At 47.6% G+C, this 14,305-nt stretch overlaps 1 protein-coding gene across 1 annotated transcript in view; it reads right to left on the bottom strand.

Moving 5' to 3' along the window:
- Window positions 1-373: 373 nt before the first annotated feature.
- The window catches only part of SFRP1 (secreted frizzled related protein 1), a 51,573-nt gene continuing 37,641 nt past the window's right edge, over window positions 374-14,305 (bottom strand). Inside the window, exon 3 of the mRNA XM_048829356.1 lies at window positions 374-4,234. Within this exon, the coding sequence (XP_048685313.1) occupies window positions 3,912-4,234 (323 nt within the window). The 3' untranslated portion in view covers window positions 374-3,911. The remainder of the gene's footprint in view (window positions 4,235-14,305) is intronic.

The following is a 14,305-nucleotide window of genomic DNA, read 5'->3' as shown; positions in this document are numbered from 1 at the left end:
TCCTGTCGTCCAACAGTGGCCAATGCCAGGTGCTTCAGAGGGAGTGAGCATCATCAGGGCATCATCAGGAATTAACAAGGATCTTCCCCTCGGCTTGACTGTACATTACTTTTTCACCATAAGACTTCAAAATACCAGTTTCAGTGGGTGTTTTGGGTGTGTGAGGAATGCAGCATCAGGACTTATGTGTCACTCACACACACACACACAGACACACACACAGACACACATACCCCCCACAAGAACATTCTAAGCATTTCTGGAAGTTTTGCAGTTTGTGTAAATACACAATGGGTTCTGCTGCAGATTATTCCCAAGTGCCTGATTTAATCCATCCTTCTACAGAGACCATTTGAAAGGCACCAGACCAGGGTTAGAAAACAACATCTCTTTATAAAAAATGGGGGGGGAGGGGAAATCACATTGTAATTGATTAATTCAGCAATTTTAGTTAAGTGAATATTGATACATGGATGGAAAAACAGGGAAAGCATATGCAAGAATAAGGAACAGATACTGGACTTGCTATTAAACATAAGTCATAACATCAAAACAGCTGGTAAAATAATGTAACATGAATAAAACGCTGAAGTTAAAGAAAAAAAGAGGAATGTCAAACATTTTCACAGTATCCTAAGCTTTTATACACATCTTAGGAGAAAGTAGAAGCCGATACTAGTTCTAGGGAAGAGTCAAGCTCCTCAGAGAGGGCCTGAGCCAAAACCCAGTGACATCGGAGGAGACGCTGGGAGACTTCAATGGACTTTGAGTCAGGCCTGGAGCATCTGTGACGTGGGCTAACATGATGTTTAAGTGGTGCATACCGCCTTGTGCATATTCCCTGCACTGGGCTGTTTCACCCTTACTGCATGAAAGATAGGTACTGCCAGTCCATTAGGATACATCAATTGCTTAATGTATACAGCTAAAATGCATGTGGAACTAAATATATCAACAGCTATTAGATGGTGATTCCTGAAAAAGAGACAAGAACTGGGTTCTGACTTTCGAGAGCATGAAACTTACTGGACCTTTTCTAGGAAGGCATCTTCATCTGAAAATTCAAATGCATTTGCCCGGTCAGTATAGGAATCATTTAAAAATCAAGGACATACCATATGTCTGCTGCTCTGAGAAGGAATTCAAGAAGTACCTATTAGAACTATGCAATGAAGTACATTACAAAAACCAGACACTATTTTCTCATGAAATCATCAATGCATTACTGAGGATTTTCCTTTGGTGCCAATTCTAACATTTTCAGATCATGTCTCTCAGTGAACCCTTCATTTCCCTGGTAGGTTTATTTTTATGATTACATGGAAACACCATAATGTTATCTAGCAAACTGGCATTATAGCAACGATTGTAGCTAAATTCCTGTAACACAAAAACTCTCTCACCATCTGTGGCTTAGTCTGACAGGACTAGGTAAAAGCCTGTTATTGTTCCAACACTACTGAAATGGTTTGGATGTGCTTTTTCAGGTCCTATTTCCAGAATGTGGGGCTGCGTTAACCTGCACATGAGTGGCTGCAGTATCCTTTTTGTTTTTTGAAAGGTGTAATAATGCTCGTAAAAGTAGAAAAATCAGGCCACTTTCAGGAACAACACGAAAGCCTTGTGTTCATTTTCACAGCCCTTAGAAGGGAGCTCTTTTCAGTTCCAATTCTTTCTAACCTTTTACATTTCACTTCCTCTCTCAAAATCTCTATTTACAAACAAAAAACAAGTTCCCCCCCTCCCAATCTGCCACACTTCCCTAAATTAACGCTCTAAACAATTACATTAAGACAAAATGTAAAGATACTTTCACTGCCCACAAATAACATGATGTTACATCGGACTCATTTTTTTGGGTGCTGTTAATTTTATCAAAAACTGCACATGCATAAAACAGAACTAAAAAGTCCGACTGACGACCAATCAAACCTAAAAGCTAGATCCATGCAGTCTCAGAATCGCTGACAGTTCACCAAGCAATCTGGCAAAAGGGAAAGTAAAATTACTATTCAGCTCCATAAAAATGTCCAAAACACCCTGACTGAAATATTACACACAAATCTGATAAAAGGATCTAGCTTATCCTCTTTTCAAAGGACTAGAATACAAGATCAGAGAGCTGGTAAACTAACTGATACAGTACCTAGAGGCATACAATTATGCTATGCTTTAAATAGGTAACTACAGTAACAAATTGCTTTTCCACAATGACAGGTTTCAGAGGAACAGCCGTGTTAGTCTGTATTCGCAAAAAGAAAAGGAGTTCTTGTGGCACCTTAGAGACTAACCAATTTTTCCACAATGTAACTTTGATAGATGATAGCTTTTCTCGGTCCTCCTATCCCAAGCAGAGCAATACCGTCCCAGTAACCAAGGCACACAGTCTGACTGACTGCAGAACCCCTACCTCGTGCCAACCAACCAACTATGTTCTGGAATCAGATACTTCTTTAGGCCCTGGTCCTGCAAAATGACACAAATGTCTGCTAGAGCTGGTCCTTACTGTGTAACCGACCTGACTTTTACCAGGTAATTAACATCCTGTACAGAATAGTTACAGAGGGAGAAAGAAATGCAAAGAACACATTATCCTTCTAAACTTGCTTCCTTACAGGATTTTGTAGGAAACTAATTGACACTGCTAAAAATGTAAAAGGATCAGATATTTTGTTTCATGCAATACACTAGAACACTGAAAAAGGTGATGTACTGCTCAGTTCTGTGGCCCCAATTGTCTCTGAACTTGGACTTTTTGGCTCAATGTCCATTTTATAGAAATCAGCCAAATTCTGAGAAGTGCCAGGGGGTGAGTGTGAGTTTAAATCTACATGAATTGAGTTTCTATTTGAGCTGATGGTTCCTGCTGAAATATCTGAATTTTGTTTAAAACAATCAGCTTTTGCCCATCAAGAGGCATAAGGTACATTCCTATGGCTGAGGCAGTGATGAGAGAAGGCCAATAAAACCAGAGGGACCAGCATGAAAATTCCCATATCCTTAAAACCCTTTAGCATCTCCCTTCTCTGATGCAAAACTAATCTCTTTTCTGTCCCTGTTGCTCTGCCAATGGAAACAATCCTTGTGTAGACTTGGCAGCCTTTCCCCCATGTCCCATAGTGCTTTGCAGACATCTTAAGTGTATGTTGTTTTAAAATAACCTCATCACCTGCTTTATGGCTTATAGTCCCGACTGAGCCTGTGTTTTCCTTACTGTTCCACCTCCTCATGGCTCCAGGTTTGTCGCTTCCCCCATGTCCTAACCAATCTATGGCATTCAAGTCTGCAGAATTTAAAAAGCAACTAATGATAAAGTTCTTTATCTAGAATTAGTTTTGCATCAAAGACAACACTGCAAATACTGGTCTAAGATTACAAAGTGGGATTTTCTGCAGCATTCATGTGCTAATTCCACCACCCCATTAGCTTTAAAAGGCCTTTCCCCACACTTTGTGGAATTGGCCTTCAGTGAGAACTGCAGAAAACATCCCATATAGGGAATAAACACCCCTGAGCTAAAGAAAAATCAATTTACCCAGAATTATTTCACTTTAGACCAATTCAATAGGATAATCTAGTATCACCCCCCCTTTGCTCTCTTTATCTGACAAGTTCCTTATTTAAATAGATTTGTATGTCATTATAGCAACAGGTTACTTCAGACATTGCAGGTGTAAATAGTTTGTGACCTCAGTGACTGTTCTGTATGAATGTGTTGCATTTTCAAACATTCACTTTCAGGGAAATACTGAGACTGGGGGTGGAGCTTTAAAGGAAGCCAAAAAAATTACAAAGAAACAAAATTGACTCAGGTACAACATCCACTACTACAGAAGGAGCGCAACATTTGAACCCCCGAGTCCTAGGGCTGTGCAAGTTCTGGGCCAGCAGGAGTCCCTCTAGCCACCTGATCATTTGAAGAGAGACTGAAACGTTGGACACTCCAGAGTTTTCATTTTCTTCATGAACTTTTTGAACTCTTTGTTTTTCTTATCCCACTTGTGAATGGCCATCAGCAGGTACTGGGTCTTCACTTTGCGGCCCATGATCAGGAAGTGGTTGCTGAGGTTGTCCAGCTGGTGGCAAGGGCAGTCTGCTCCGTTCTTTAGATACAGTACTAGCTTCTTGAGGTCTTTTCTCTTGATTGTGCCCAATTTCAGGGGCTTCTTCTTCTTTGGAACAATCTTTTTGTCCCCGTTCTCCTTTTTCACTTCCTTTATTTTCATCTTGAAAGCTGAAAAACAAGAGAGAGAAAACAACTCCTGAGCACCATTTGCGTACATGAAACAGAAGCACTGCAATGCTCCTGGGCCTTCCAAAGTGAACCGAGACAATGCCAGCACACGGCACATCTGGGCCAGGTGTGCTGAGTGCGCTGCTGAGCAATAACATCTCATCATTTCCTTGTGCTCCCCCACCTAACTGTCCATATCTGCCTATTGTCTCCTGTCTTCTCCTTAGACTGTAAGCTCTCCGGGGCAGGAACAGAGGTCCTGGTCCATAATTGCAGCTCCTCAGTGCCATGCAATACAAATAAGGAAGAACAACTAGCCCCTTGCTTAACCTGTACCCATAGAGGCACAGCAGCAGTTACCTCCCTGCTGTGTCAATAGCTATGTACAGACAACAGAAAGCCAAATGAACCAGCACTGCAGATATCCATTCTGCTCCTTTAGACCCTATGTCTGTTCCATCAGTTGCCACTGCTATCCTTGCATCCTACCCAGCCACCAAGAGGGGAAGGTCTGGGTGAAGTTGGGATTTTCATGTCCTTGTTTCAAGCCAGAGAGCAAGGCAGGCTACTTCTTAAAACCATGCTGCATGCTTTTTATTTGAAAGACAGATGTGTTTAGCTGGCACTGCACACAATTTGCTGGCAAAATGTTAGTTGAATAAACAAAGCTATTTCCTTGCTTTACAAGCACAAAGAGAGATTCCTGAAAGGGCCAATTAAAAGGTCGACTCAGCTTTTCAAATACATTTTTTTAGTTGCTCCTGGCCCTGGGGTGTCTGTGAAACAAGTTTCCAAACACAGTGAATTTCTGCAGTGAAGTTGAGCAATGAAGCCTCCTTGGAAACAGGTATGTCTAATGGGGACCTGCGGTGTCGGAGGGCGAACCACATTGCTCTAACAAAGGTGCTAACACCTTCCTGTAAGAGAAGGCGAGCTAATCCAATATGACTTCAATGGAAAAGATTTCTCTCATTGTGCTCCGTGCTTTCCTGAGCTAATGGCAACCTGAATAAAAAATTAATGTTCCTTCTCCGCGACCATGCAGAGGAATTTAGTTTACATGGGAGAAAATGATGAAAATGTGTTGTACATTAAAGTATCCCTTCAGTGCCATTTGGCTCTGCCTCTTCTGTTTTTGGGGGAAAAGCACATATGGCCAAAAATTACTAACATGCTTCCATCGTTTGGGGTTTACTTTAGGGCTGCAGAGAGGCAGAGCTTGAATAGTTGATCAATTGTCTTGTGCCCCTTTCCTTTTGCATCTTAAATGTATCTGCAGAAGCAGGCACGGTGGCAGCCTTTGGCTCTAGCAGGGCCCTGCACGGGTACATGCTGAGTTCTGGAAAGCAGCTCTGTGGGCCATTCCAGACACAAAGGGAGGAAGGAGATGGTGATGACAATACTGAAAAGGCAGCGGAATCTGTCTATTACCCCCATGCTCCTAGCCACTGCATTGGCAGCGGGAATAATGGTATTTATCCACTTGTGTGCCAGAAAAATCCAGCCCACTTGCCAAGAGCCCTGCTGTGTGATACTATTACCATACAAGAGTGTAATGGAGCTGGAAACCTCAGTTACATTTTCATTCCATTTGTTTTCTGGATTCAGGATGTTTAAGGAGCTAAAGAAATTGACCCAGATCAATTTTCAACGGGTCTGGAAAATACAGGAACCGTTTTTCGTACACTCTATGCTCTAAGACACGAATTGGGCTGCGATCTCCTTCATTATGAATCCCAGTTTCTTTAGCGGTTCAGAATTTTAACTCCATACTAAGCACTGCAGAGGTCTATGCAGGATGAAGGGTCCAGGAAACTTGTATAATCCTAGAGATAATGAATAAGCAGGGACTCTTTGGAAATGTCCTGTTTGCAAACTGACTTAGTTATATCATTGCTAGTTTACATCCTTGTTACTAAAGCCCTCGGAAAGAACGCTGCCCCACAGTTAGTGGGGGTTTGTTCTGCTCCAGGCATCACATGTAATGGAACCCCCATGCCTGGGAACCGTCCTGTTCCCAACAGCTCTGACCTCTTCCTTGTTCAATTTAACCAGTGTTTATGGGACAATGATCCATGCTAGGGGGTGACATGTAACCTGCTCAGACAAACCATAAATCCAGGACTTGGCTAAGTCACTGTAAAATCCCTCACCCGTGTACAGCGGTCTCTCCAATGTACAGAACTGGGATCAGAAAACAGGGAGATGAGAGGAACAAAAAGGTGCCTGACCAGGGACAAGAATTTCAGTTTAGCAGACTCTGCTGTTCACGGCAAAGACATTCTGGTCATTCATTCTGATAGCAACACACAGAACTTGTAGTTATGTCATGTTAAAACACCATCCAGTCTAACAAATCAGATGCTCCTAGGTTATAGACTCAATGGATATATGTGAAAAAAATGGTGTAAAAGCACCATTTCCTCTCTCCCCTCTGCTGGTGACCTGTATTCTCGCAATTCCCTGGGACGTCTCAAGGTAGATCATTTAATGTCGGATGTATTTGCTGGTTGTCAGCCACCTGGGCACTAAGGACACTTTCTGCAAACAGCAGGGCCTGGCCAACTCCACTGCTTTTTGCATGAGCATTGTGAAGGCAATTAGGGATCCTTAGCCTAATGGCTTGATTCATCCCAAGCTGTCTGATGCTGCTGACTGATGCTGCAGGGTTAACACTGGCTATTTAATTTAAGGCAGGGCCCCTTGTATTGTGGTTTTATTAAGAAGAAATGCTGTGGCAGTGGAGACCATTGTGCGAATCGTCATTGGGGAGCCCTGTCCTGGCACATACTGATCCCATCCCAATAAACACCTTCACTCCCAGCAACAGGCAAGGAGAGGAGGAGACGGGTTTAAATAAAGTCAGTCATCAGGACGGATTGAATCTTGGCTCCAGGGTCTAACTGCGCTGCCAACACAAACAGCTTCCTTCCCTCGGAGCCCCAGCCCTCCAGCTCCCCCAGCATTAAACCAAACTCAGCTTGAGATGGTCTTGACAACCTAATGCCAGATGGGAGTCAGGGAGATTGGGGCTGGAGGAGCTGAAATTGACTCCAGTCCCCAGGAAGCTCTTGCTCACACTGCCTCGGTTTTCAGCCGTCTCATGCAGGCAGGTACCGACCCCTGAGAGAGCTCGGCACAAAGAGCTATTTATAGCACTACAGCATCTGCAGCCATTCCCAACCCAGGAGCTGGGCTGCCTGCCTCTCGCCTGCAAAGAGAGCATGAATGGGGACTGGCTGGAGGGGGCTGCTCCAGCCCGAGCCCTGCATCTGGGCAAACTGCTGCCAACTCGCATGATTTTGTCACGAGTCTTGTGACAATTATTGTTTTCCTTAAAGCCCCAGCTCCTGGAGTCAAGTGGGTCTGTGATTATTTCAGCCTTCATTCTTAAAGAAAAACTTAGTTTTTAGCCCTCGTGGCTCTGAAGAAAGCTTCAGAATGTGTCCCCAGTGCACCCTAAGGGCTCTAAAAGCAGAAGGCAATGACACAGAACTCCAAATCTATTATTTTTACATAACCTCATTATTTTTGGTGAGCCCGATTCACGATTTTTGAGTTGGCAGTACTGCCCCACCACTGACCAAGCACGATCTACATTTGCAAAGTGTCTGGGGAGAGCTCCTGCCCCCCTCCCCTCCCACCAGTGACTCAGCACAAGTACTTGAGTTTTACCAGTCAAGTCTGGGAAGGGCTGTGCCCCTGTATTAATTAGTGCAGTGGGACAGAAAACTTCCATGGCGGGGTCATGGCAGGTCACTTGGCAGGAAGAGAGCAGAGACCAGCAGAAGGCTCAGGACCCAGTGAGAAATGCTCCCATCTCCCTGTAACATCACAGCAAGCCAAATGGAGGCAGCTTTCTCCAGTGAGGGACAATGGCCCTGCCCAGCATTTCTTCAGGAGAAGGGGGCGAGTTGCCCACCGACGATTTCCAGGGCAGCCTGGTGCCAGCTCTCACTTAGGAATCAAACCCAAAATGGGCAGGCAGTGCCATGCAGTGGAGTGGCTTGAATTCACATGGAAATGCGCACAAGTCCCTCTCTGTATAGCGGGCCCTGCAGGGCTAGCTGCACGTTACAACCCCCCAGTTGCTGCAGCAGAACCCCCATCATGTTCAGGCCAGCGCTGACCCATTAACAGCTACATTTCTGAACCCCCCTTTGCCAGTCATGATGGGCCTGGTTTCCAGAGGTGCACAGAGCACCCCCACATCCAGCTGACTCGTGGGAGCACTCAGCACTTTAACAGTGGCATGGCTCTACAGAACGGACACCTTATTGTTTCTGTTCTCATGTGTTATCTGCATTGCAGCAGTGCTGATAGCCCCAGCTAAGATCCAGGCTCTGCGGTGCTGGGTGCTGCATCGACATGCAGGGCTTGTCTACTCTGCCCCACAGCTCGGACTGTGGAGGCCTGAACAGCAGTGCGCACCAAAGTGCTGCATTGGAAGGTCCCCCGTGTGGACACTGTGGGCCTGACCAAAAGGCTCCTAGTGTAGTCTGCACTCGTGCGAACTAGGAACCTGTTAGTTCAGGCCCGTAGCATCCCCATGAGGCAGTTACAGAGCAGCACTTTGGTGCTCTCTGCTATTCATGTCCCTCTAGTCTGACCTGTGGGGCAATGTGGACATGGCCTTGCTAAGAGACTGTCCCTGCCGTCTCACTAGACAAGCCAGACAAAGGGAGTATCCCCATTTTACGGATGGGGAACTGAGGCGCAGAGAGGCCAAGTGACATGCCCAGATCAATAGCAGAGCTGGGACCTGAACCGGCTGTTTTCCAGCTCCCCTATCTAAGGTATTTCTACAGTGCCCGTAGTGGAAGAGGTGGAGGATTGTATTTCGCAGTCCCTTCCTTCATGGGGGCTCTCTGAAGTGGGACACACCAGAGCTGACCAAACCAACATGATAGCACACCAGCAGATCTGGTACACTTCAGATAGCCATAGTGCCATTGGGTATAGAATCATAGAATCATGGAATATCAGGGTTGGAAGGGACCTCAGGAGGTCATCTAGTCCAACCCCCTGCTCAAAGCAGGACCAATCACCATCCTCCTAGTGAAATTTTCTTTCCCTAATATCCAACCTAAACCTCCACCACTGCAACTTGAAACCATTACTCCTTGTTCTATCATCTGCTGCCACTGAGAACAGTCTAGATCCATCCTCTTTGGAACCCTCTTTCAGGTAGTTGAAGGCTGCTATCAAATCCCCCCTCATTCTTCTCTTCTGCAGACTAAATAATCCCAGTTCCCTCAGACTCTCCTCATAAATCATGTGCCCCTGACCCCTAATCATTTTTGTTGCCCTCCGCTGGACTGTTTCCAATTTTTCCACATCCTTCTTGTAGCGGGGGGCCCAAAACTGGACACAGTACTCCAGCTGAGGCCTCACCAATGCCGAATAGAGGGGAACGATCACGTCCCTTGATCTGCTGGGTAAGCGAGATTAAGAGGGGTATGGGTAGGTGTGGTCACGCCAGTATTATTAATGTAAGTCACCATCAGCGCTGTCTGACAGCTGAGCAAACGACATCCGCCACCATTCCCAGCAACAAACTCAGAGCTACGGGGAGCCGTCGGAATTAGTGCCCAGCACACAGCAAAGCTTCTGCCCTGCCCCAGGAGAGACGGTTACAAGAAAAGGCCCTTTGCTTGTGCTGCTGCAGTAGTAGAAGCCAGCCACTTTCAGGGCTACACATAAGCCAGTGAAGGCTACTTAAGATCAGGCCATTACACCAGCTCTTGTACACAACAACACACCGCTGCTGAGACGCTGCGTGAGCTGCAATATGAGAATATAAGACCAGCCACACTGGGTCAGAGCGATGATCCATCTAGTCTGGTACCCTGTCCGCCAACAAGGATACGTATATATAGATCTGTGCAGTGTTGTTGTAGCCATGTTGGTCCCAGGATGTTAGAGACACAAGGTGTGGGAGCCAATATCTTTTACTGGACCAACCTCTATTGGCGAGAGACAAGCTTTCGAGCTCACACACACCTACACTGACCTGAAGAAGAGCTCTGTGTAAGCTCAAAAGCTTGTCTCTGCCACCAACAGAAGCCGGTCCAATAAAAGACATTACCTCACCCACATTGTCTCACATAGACAGACAACTCAGAGATATGACATGGGGGTCACTGCTGGGTGTGCAGCATCCCCAGTCCTGTTTAGGAGACACAGACAGAGCTTTCTTGGGGGCTGGCCCAAGACTGTGGAATGAACGCCCCCGTAACTAAGGGCCATCCCAAACCTCACCAGCTTCCAATCCCAGTGCAAGGTGCATTTCTCTGACCTGTCTTCTCCAACAGAAACACAGAGCAACACAAATGTGTGTGTGTGAGTGAGAGAGAGAGAGAGAGAGAGAGAGAGAGTGTATCTATCATCTCTCTAAAATAAATTCCAAAGCAAGACACTCCCCTGCACACAAACACGTGACAGATGTTAGTCACATCGCTTAATGAACACTTGGAAGGCACTCAGATACTATGGTGATGAGTCCAACATAAGAACCTGTACAGAACAGAATCAAATTTAGTGTGTTCCTTTCACTCCAGGCTTGTCGACACTAGAAACTCAACCTCAACCTGACCACAACTGTTCCCAAGCAAGGACGCTGCATAGGACGCTTTCTCACGACAGAACTGGTCCAGGCCTGCTCTAGGTCTCCATGACCAATCCTGCTGAGATCAGTGTGTCCCCCTGCACCAGCATTAGTGAGCACATGGCTCCTCACCTCAGCCTCTCTCCCAGAACGTACACACCCTGTGTGTCATTGTTTCCAGATGTTACTTATGTGGATCTGAAAATCCAAATACAATTTTTAAAAGTAGTGTCTGCTGAGAGGACTTGTCAATCAATGTGTGACTGCCCCAGGGAGAGGCGCATGGGGCTTGATGAGGAGATGCAGTCCCAGAATGGAATCTCCCCTGTAGCATGTCCTGTTTGGAATGCCAGAGCCATGATCACTTTCCCAGAATAGGAACGCAAGACCTGATGGGGCCAGTGAGAGTCGCAGAGGGACCCAGCTGGATGTCATTGTTATTATTCATTGGTCATATTAAAAGTGGCCCCACAACCCAGGCTGGCACGCCACGGTGCTAGGCAAGAAGCAGTCACTGCCCCAAAGAATTGACAGACTATGTGAACAAGGCAGCAGCTAGTAAGCATTCTCCCAGGACCGAGACGTCCCACAGGAACTCAGTGGCAGGCCCAGAATTGAAGCCAGGTCACTGGAGGCCCAATCCAGAGCCCCGACCCCAAGACCAGTCGTCCTCTCTAGTTTGCTGGGTAATTTCCTACAAGCCACCTGTTCCGTGCGGCATTCCAGCTATAAAACCTACTCCGTGCTTTGGCCACAACACAGCAAGATACTTACGCACGGAAGGCCCTGGAACTCCTCCCACGGCAAAATTGGGGCTATCAGAACGGCCATACATGGCCGGACCAAGGGTCCGTCTAGCCCAGTCTCCTGCCTGTTGACAGTGGCCCACACCAGGTGCGCCAGAGGGAATGAACAGGACAGACAATCACCGAGTGATCCATGCCCTGTCGCCCAGTCCCGTGCTGAAGTGGAGTATTGGGCACAAGGAGTGGTGGTGTTCCTGTTTGGGTTAGGATTTCATTTCATACCAGATGCCGTTATGAAACACGCCGTCCCTGTGAGTACTGCGGTTGAGGCCACTTACTGGTGAGTTACGAAAGTTTACTACTGTGAGCACAAGTTTCCAACCACCCACTTCAAAGCCTCTTCCCAGAATGCCCGAAAGTTCAAGCTTTATTCAGGCTGAGAATCATCTGGGGGGGAACGAGGCCAGATTATAGGAATTATTTTTAATCTCAGACCTCAACATATTTCAACCATATTGTTTTTACAACAACAAATTCTAACCCAGGGTATCAACTCACAGGCTGCACCAGGGCTCACCCCGATACAATCCTGAACAGCTGAGAGACTCACCTGCCCTTCCCCAGACCTAGGGTCTGGACAGCAGCTACTAAAAGGACCCAAGCCACAACAGCATAACCAGCAGAGGTGGCAGTGTGACACCCAGGCCCACACAGGGTACGTCTACCCTGCATTTTGGGGTGACTGGGAGCAAGCCGCTGCCCCAGCTGACAGACTCCGGCTAGCAGGACTCACACGAGGGCTCTAAAAATAGCTGCCGAGACAGCACTTTGAAGTTAGGGCTCAGGCGGGAGCTCGGATTCTGATGCCGAGGGAGTGGGGTGGGTTCACAGCCCGAGTGTGTGCATGGAGCTGATTCTCCCCCAGCATCCCTACCTCAAGACACTGCAGCAGGTCAGGAGAGCAGACTCCCACAGACCCCTCCCGGGGGGCTGCTGTCTGAGATGGCTCCGGTCACGATGCTCAGAGCCTCCCTTCCAGAGGGCAGCTGGCAATCGGGAGCCCCCCAACACCCTATGGGTGGGTGAAATCAAAGTTCAGTCCAATTTTCTGCCTGAATAAGGATCTTCGCACCAGCAATGACCTCCACTTGGTTAGACTGGCACAGCCCCAGTGCAGACGGGCTGCAGCAGGCCAGCGCCAGACTTCTAGGGGACTGAGCTGCCTCCAGGCAGACCCTGCTTTTCCCAGTGTAGCATGTCCACATTAGTGGTTTGCACTGGGTCACATTTCCCAGCCAGGCAGGCCCTTTGTCCTGCCCCAGCATCCCCCATGGGCCCCTTGCCGTGCCCCGGCATCCCCATCTGGGCCCCTCGCCCTGCTGTGCATCCAGCTTTGCTTTCTACTTTGTCCTTTTGTTTTTTGTCTCACTTCCTGGAGCACAAAGAGCACGTTTGAGAGGGACAAGCCAGTGGCTCTAGGAGCTCAGCCCTGACACCACCATGAATCTGGGTCTCCAGGAGCAGTATTTCTCTGCTAAGACAACATGCAGCCCGGTTAGACTGAAGCCAGGAATTTGGCCTTGACTACAAAGGGCCTGTATCAGATTGTAGCATAGTTCTGCTATCACTAATGCAGATAGAGCAGTAAGCACTGAAGATATAAAAGTGTCCCTTCTGATTTCCGCTCACATGAAACAGGATCTATGAAAATGTTTGTTCACTCAGAATGAAATTAGTCTTGGCAGCGACAGCTCCAGAAAGAGCAAAGGCCCCCAGAAGTTGGTAGGGCTCCAGGCTGCGAGAGTGCAAGACATTTTTCATCGCTCCTGCAATTCTTTATCAATAGTCTTCAAGGCTCAGGCTGTCAAACCCCATCTCCCAAATGGGGAAGGAGGAAACTCAGTCTCTCCAGCAAACGAGATGCTTTGCCTTGGTGCTTCCTGAGAGCCGAGATAAACCTGGCCTCACATTCCCACAGCCCCAGACCTGCCAAATTCCCTTTCCCAGGACATTCTCTGGAAAGCTGCAGTGACATCTTCAGCACTTGCAAGCACCATGTTGTAAGAAGCGTGGCTGTGCCCAGATGCCCTCTGTGTGGTGGGATGTCTGGTCTGCTTATGTCAGACTCAGCCTGTGCTGGCGGGCAGGTTGGCGACCCCTCCCCAGGCACACCCCTCCGGCTATCTGTCGGTGGCACTTACGTGGCCCCCATGGCCGTGTGACTGCCAGAGCACCTCATCACACCCCTGTGAGCAGGGAAGGCCGTGCTGTCCCACAACGCCCCTTGAGCTGGGATTATCTAGTTTGCTCTTTGTTTCACAGCACTCAGCAGTACCCTCAGTGCGCCACAGGACACACCCAGAAGGCACCGTTCCTGCTCAGAGGAGCTGCCAGTCCTTGGTAGAGAGGCCTGTGATTTGTGAGGAAAAGGTTCCTAGGTGAACCGGGATCTGCTGCTGCTCCATTCCCTTCTCCGGATGAGCGCTGACGGCAGAGGGAAGGGGAGGTCGACTGGGACGGGCAGGATTTAAGGAACATTTTTCTCCTCCCCGAGCTACACTTTGTCTTCTGCTTTGTCCCCAGTTCTTTACCTCTTGCCAAAGGAACTGGTCTGTCCAAGCCCCACTAGCAACCCCTGATAGTCTGGTGACCTTACCCTGTTTGCAGTTCTGTGCAGCACCAGAAGCTTCGGTGGGATCCAGCTGCCTTGTGTCTTAC

This window comes from Caretta caretta, chromosome 26 (assembly GCF_965140235.1).
Source record: "Caretta caretta isolate rCarCar2 chromosome 26, rCarCar1.hap1, whole genome shotgun sequence".
NCBI lineage: Eukaryota > Metazoa > Chordata > Testudines > Cheloniidae > Caretta > Caretta caretta.
The sequence above is the reverse complement of the archived record's forward strand: the minus strand, read 5'-3'. Positions and strand labels throughout refer to the sequence as shown.